This window comes from Quercus suber, unplaced genomic scaffold (genome assembly GCF_002906115.3).
Source record: "Quercus suber isolate HL8 unplaced genomic scaffold, Cork oak 2.0 scaffold_709, whole genome shotgun sequence".
Classification (NCBI taxonomy): Eukaryota; Viridiplantae; Streptophyta; class Magnoliopsida; order Fagales; family Fagaceae; genus Quercus; species Quercus suber.
Window position 1 is genome coordinate 137,291 of NW_027070150.1, and position 6,146 is coordinate 143,436.

The window sequence follows — 6,146 nt, forward strand, 5'->3', positions numbered from 1 at the left end:
TTTGTTGTTGTAATTATATGTTTATTATTATATTTATGATTGTAATTGTATTTTAATTTTAGATATATAGAAATTAATAATAGATTATTTAGATCATGTATGACCTATTAATCAAACAGGTTTAGTATTAATTTTTACATGACTTATTAATTAAACAGGTTAAACGTGTCGGGTTGGGTCAACCTGTTTAATAAACAGGTCGGGTTAGGTTTGAGGATTCTTGACATGTTTACTAAATAGGTCGGGTTCGGGTCAACCTATATAGCAGAGTACTTATGGCTCGACACGACACGAACCCGACCTGCGAACACGAATTGACACCCCTACATATGTATATTGATGAAGCTGAGAAATTCACCAGTGAGTCACACGATGTCTGCGCGCTCGAACGTGAACCTACACAATACAAAGAAGGAAACCTAACAGAGAGCACCGATGTGGTGTCGGCCAAATACCCTCCGAAGGTTAAGTCAGAAATATTCTCACAACTCTAGAGTGCTAGAGAGGGTAAATAATACGTATCTTGATTAGTGAGGGTATTGGGGCTTTTATAGTGGTCGAAAGTTTTCCCTCTTTTCCTTGGAGTCGAAGTCCTTTCTTTGTAGAAATCATCTTTAAGAGTCCAAAACGTGGTGGACAAGTTTTCTCCTTATAGGGAAGATCTCTACCAATATACGTAAATTCTAGAATCCACTTTGCACTAGGATTCTGTTTAAGGTTTTCCGAGAATGGGCCACAAGTATTCCCATTAAGAGGTTCAGCAGGCCCATCCATAATTAGCCCGTCCCGTCACACTAGGTATCGTAGCCCATATTTCTTCCCTTTCTGTTGCCCCCTCACCTGATGGGTCCGTCATACCTGTCAGAGAATACTCCGTTCACTCTTATACCCGTCGTCTGCAACATCTTGCTCATTCCGAATTTTTGGTAAGCAATCTTCTATCCGTCCTCTTTTAATTTTCATTTACTTTTTAATACTCTTTTTTTAGACTTTATGCCCCCATCGTTCTTTCCAAACCCGTCAGAGTCTTAGGTTTTGTCATTACATGTAGGCCATGTCTAGTGCGTCAAGTAATCAGTTGGTCATCCATGACAGGGCGGACTACGAAGAGGTATACCCGTCAGGTCCCAAAGACCAAGATGCTTCGAGCGAAGAGAGTAGTCCGTCTTCATCCTCCCCATCCTCAACAAATGAGGGCTTGGAGATGATTGAAATACAAGAGGGTTCAGCTAACGACGAAGAGTCGATAGTTAGATCCGTCGTGGGATCTGATGGACTTAGGGAGTTCGTCATGCTTCCAGAGTGGACGGTACATGCATTTACATCCACCATTAAAGAACCTCACTTTAATACCCTTAGGGCCCGTTACCAAATCCCAGATCACATCCCACTCCGTCTACCCTATATGTCAGAAAAATGCTATTATGAAGGAGTGGACGGCGTAGGGGTGTACGAACAGGTGCTCAAGGCCGGCCTAAGATTTCCTCTAAATTCACTGCATTGTGAACTCCTTAAATACCTAGGTATATCCGTCAGCCAGGTATCTCCTAACGCCTAGAGGGTTTTTATAGCAATGGAGGTTCTGTACGAAGCTATGTCGGATGGTAGGAGAAGGCTTACGATAAGGGAGTTCCTCCACTGCTACCGTCCAGACGAGATAGATAAATCAAGGGGCATGTATAGCTTTGTCCCTAGGAGACCCGTCTTAAAAGTTATATATGAAACCCCAGACTCAAATAAAGACTATAAGAGCCGCTATTTCTTCGTCGAAGGAGACGGTTGGATGTGTCATCCAGGGAAGACGGACTTCATGCCCGTCGACACAGTTTGGGGCGTTTTAAACCAATCTGGTATGGCCCGTCGTATAGAAACGATTAAGTGTAGTTTATTTAATATTTATTGCATTTTTTAACGTCCGTCTTCTTTGGCACAGTTCGACGGCATCCATAGATCACTCTCGAGGAATTCAGCTTCCTTGAGAAAATTTTTGCAAAGACAAAACCTGAGGAACGGACCTGGGCTAAGCTTGTCAGTCTCAACACCATTCATTTGTATTGCGAGAGGCCTGAGCCAACCCCAGTAGCACTTAAGTACGAGAAGCGCACCCGTCAATGTAAGTCCGTCGCCCTCTTTATCTTTTTTTTTTTTTAACCCGTCTACCTCTTTTAGAGATGGAGGATGCTAAAAGGTGAGCAGCTATCAGACTTCAAGCTGCAAAAAACAAAGAGGCTGGAACGGACCTTATGGGGATGGGCTCCAGCAAACAAAATCTTAAGAGGAAACTGCCCATGAAGGGTGACTGTGCACCCAAACAGCCCAAGGTTCCCTTGGAGCCAGTCATTGGCTTGATGGCTGGAGGGAATAAGATGGTCACCCCGGTTAAGCATGGGGCTGGTAAGGGCCTAATGACGGGTCCGTCCGGTAGCCAGAATAAGCCACCCGTCCTACTTCTTGAGGACTCGAAGTATGCTCTTGAGAGGCTGTCGTCCATTATTACTACTGACGACTACGAGGACTTGGGGAACCACTCGACGGAGGCGATGGGAGAGACGGGCCTCTTCAATATTGCACAGGTAACTCATCCGTCGTTATATGGTCCATCCTTTCACTCCACTTCTTTTTGCCTTTGATATTTTACTTATGTTTTTTGTTGTCTTTCAAGCCATGATCATGATGAAGGGCATGATGGGACGGTGTCTTAACCATGAGACGACCATTGGCCGTGTTCGTGAGAAGGCCAAGGCGTTGGAGGACGAGTTGCTTGAGCTTAAGGCCTGGAAGGTCGTCCAGGAGAAGAAACATAAGATGGCTGAGACGGCTCGGGACGAATGTATCAAGCTGACGGATCATCTGAAGAAGGCTTTGGAGGAGAAAGACGATGAGGTCCATCAGGCGAAGGAGGTTGCGATATGCGAGTATCGTGACTCCGATGCCCTGATTGCGGAAGTGAGTCTTGCCTATAACGACGGTTTTGATGATGCCCTTCGTCAGGCGAAGGCATTGCACCCGAAGGTGGACTTGTTCGCCGTCGCTATCACTACCCCCGAGCCATCACTTGTTCAACCCGTTCAGTTAGAAGATACAGACGCTTTCTTCGACGAGAACCTTCCTGTTCGTGAAGCTCCTGCAGACCAGACTATTGGTGAAAGCTAAGCTAAGGATGCCCAAGACTGTCCTGTTGAAGAGAGAGACTCCAGTGGAGGATTTGTAATAACTTAGCTTCTTTTTTTTTTTTTTTTGGTTTCAAGTGTAGAACAATTTCTAACGCCTCGTCATGTTTTGGGGTTTTTGAACATAGTTCGTTCTGGTTCTTTTTCTTTGTATGTTTGTTAAACTCTACAAGGTCCGTTGACCTTTATTTTATTTTTGTGAAATGCAGTCATTTTACTTTAAGTATATCTAATGTTATTAGATGGACTCTGTTCAGTTTATGTGCTTCGTCCATTCTCTATTTTATTTTTATTTTTGGGGGACCATCCGTCCAGTCTTGCGGACTCTACTTCTTATCCGTCCATTTATCGTTCATCAAATGGGTTGTCATCCCATAGGATGATTCATCCATTCTTTGGACTTTAGAATTACCACACGTTTAGAATGGTCCGTTCAGTACGTGGGTTTAGCTTTTTGTCTAGTCCCTTGGATCTTAAGAGTTATCATCCGTTCAGGATGATCAATCCAACTTATGGACGTTATTTCTTGTCCGTTCGTTATTTGGACTTCAAGAGTTATCCTTTTAGGATGACTCGTCCAGCTTGTGGCTTGGATTTAAAGCGTTATCATCCTTTTAGGATGATCCGTCCAGCTTGTGGACGTTATTTCTTGTCCGTCCGTTATCTGGACTTTAGAGTTATCATCCATTTAGGATGATCCATCCAGCTTGTGGTTTGGACTTAAAGTGCTATCATCCTTTTAGGATGATTCGTCCAGCTTGTAGACGTTATTTCTTTTCCGTCCGTTATCTGGACTTTAGAGTCATCATCCTTTTAGGATGATTCGTCCATTCTTTTGGACTTAAAATTGTTATTATCCTTTTAGGATGATCCGTCTAGCTTATGGACTTAATTTTTCTCCGTCCATAGTTAACAAACATAGTCAAGTCTGAATATTCCTCGTATTAATTAAACGAAAACCATATGTTTGTAATAAGTAAAAAATGCCTGCCCTCTTAGGCTTAAAAAAGGTACTTAAAGAACTGATTGAAATAAAAACTAGGAAAATGAAAAACAAGAAAAACGGGGAATGCTGATGTTCTTCATATCTTCACACCATCTCTACTAGTAGTATTTCCGAAGGTGCTCCGTGTTCCATGGGTGCTGTAGCTTCCGTCCGTCCATGGTTTCGAGGTGGTAGGTCCCTTTCCTCTGCCATGACGAGATCTTGTAGGGTCTTTCCCAGTTGGGGCCAAGTTTTCCTTGTGAAGGATCTTTAGCTGCTCCCATCACCTTCTGTAGCACAAGGTCTCCGATCTGAAAATCTCTGTGCCTGACATTGGAGTTGTAATATTTTGCCATGAGATTCTGGTATCGGGCCAACCTCTGCTTTGCTGTAGCCCGGACTTCGTCGATTAGGTCTAGCTGTAGCTGCAAAGCCTCTTCGTTCTTATCGTTGTTGTAGCTCTCCACCCGATAGCTTGTAAGCCCTATCTCTGCTGGAATGACAGCCTCGCTTCCATATGCTAGTCTGAATGGTGTTTCTCCAGTGGGCGTTCTTGCCGTAGTACGATATGCCCATAAGACACTTGGTAGCTCGTCAGGCCAGATGCCTTTTGCCCCCTCGAGCCGGGTTTTGATGATTTTGAGCAGGGACTGGTTTGTGACTTCGACTTGCCCATTGGCCTGTGGGTGTGCGGGTGACGAGTAGTGATTTCTGATGCTTAGTTCCAAGCAGAAATCTTGGAATGCCTTGTTGTCGAACTGTTTTCCGTTATCGGAGACGAGTACCCTTGGTATCCCGAACCTGCATATGATATTTCTCCATACAAAACTTCTGATGTTCCTCTCCGTGATAGTTGCCAGGACTTCTGCCTCCACCCACTTAGTGAAATAGTCGATCCCTACTACTAGAAATTTCAGCTGTCATGCAGCCGTCGGGAGAGGGCCCATGATGTCTAGTCCCCATTGGGAGAACGGCCAGGGGGCCGTCATGGGCGTCAGCTCCTCGGTTGGTTGCCTGATTAGGTTGCTGAACCTTTGACATTTGTCTTAAGTCTTGACGTAGGCTTGTGCGTCCTTCTGCATTGTAGGCCAATAGTACCCTGCTCGGATCAGTTTGTGTACTAATGACCGTGCCTCCGAATGGTTTTCGCAGATACCCTCGTGGACTTCTCTCATTACATAGTCTGCTTTTTCGTGGCCTAAACACCTTAGGTATGGTCGTGAGAACCCCCTTTTGTATAAGACATCATTGATCATTACAAATCGCGAAGCTCGGACTTTTAGTTTTCTTGCTGTGTCTCTGTCGTCTGGAAGCGTGCCTGCCTTCAGGTATGCTATTAACGGCGTAGTCCAATTGTTTTCAGGATTTACTTCCTGCACTTTTGCTCTTTTGTCAATGATTAAGGAATTTTGGATGAACGACAATACCTGATCGGGGACTGTCATAAGCTCTGCGGAGGTGGCTTTTGCAAGACGATCAGCACATTCGTTCTCCTCCCTTGGGATTTGGACGAATGTGACTTGGAGGGTGCCGATCCGACTCTTGACCTCTTCCAGATATTTCTTCATCTTTTTCCCCCTACACTCATAGGCGCCGCTAATCTGACCGATTATTACCTGCGAATCGCAATGTACAACCATGTCCTCGGCACCTGCTGCCCTTGCGAGGTCTAATCCTGCCACCAACGCTTCATACTCGGCCTCATTATTGGTCGTTGGGAAGTCCTGCCGAATCATACACTTGATTTTCTCTCCGTCAGTGGTTTGAATTAATACTTCGGTGCCTCCAGCTTTCTTGTTTGAAGATCCGTTCGTGTGGATGTTCCATTGTCTGAGGGTGTATGCCCCCTTGTGCTCCGTTTGGGTGTACTCGGCGATGAAGTCCGCCACTGCTTGTCCCTTTATTGCAGTTCGCGGTCGATAATGTATGTCAAACTCGCTCAGCTCTATCGCCCACAGGGCCATTCGTCCGGCAGCTTCAGGGCTACTCAT

General features: G+C 45.0%; 1 protein-coding gene across 1 annotated transcript; it reads right to left on the minus strand.

The window, feature by feature from the left end:
- Nucleotides 1-4,274: 4,274 nt before the first annotated feature.
- On the minus strand, nucleotides 4,275-6,146 carry LOC136064573 (uncharacterized). The gene is made up of 2 exons (XM_065766479.1): nucleotides 5,254-6,146; nucleotides 4,275-4,956 (listed from the first exon to the last, which is right to left on the minus strand). Exons 1-2 carry the CDS (start codon nucleotides 6,144-6,146, stop codon nucleotides 4,275-4,277), a joined length of 1,575 nt encoding a protein of 524 aa, XP_065622551.1.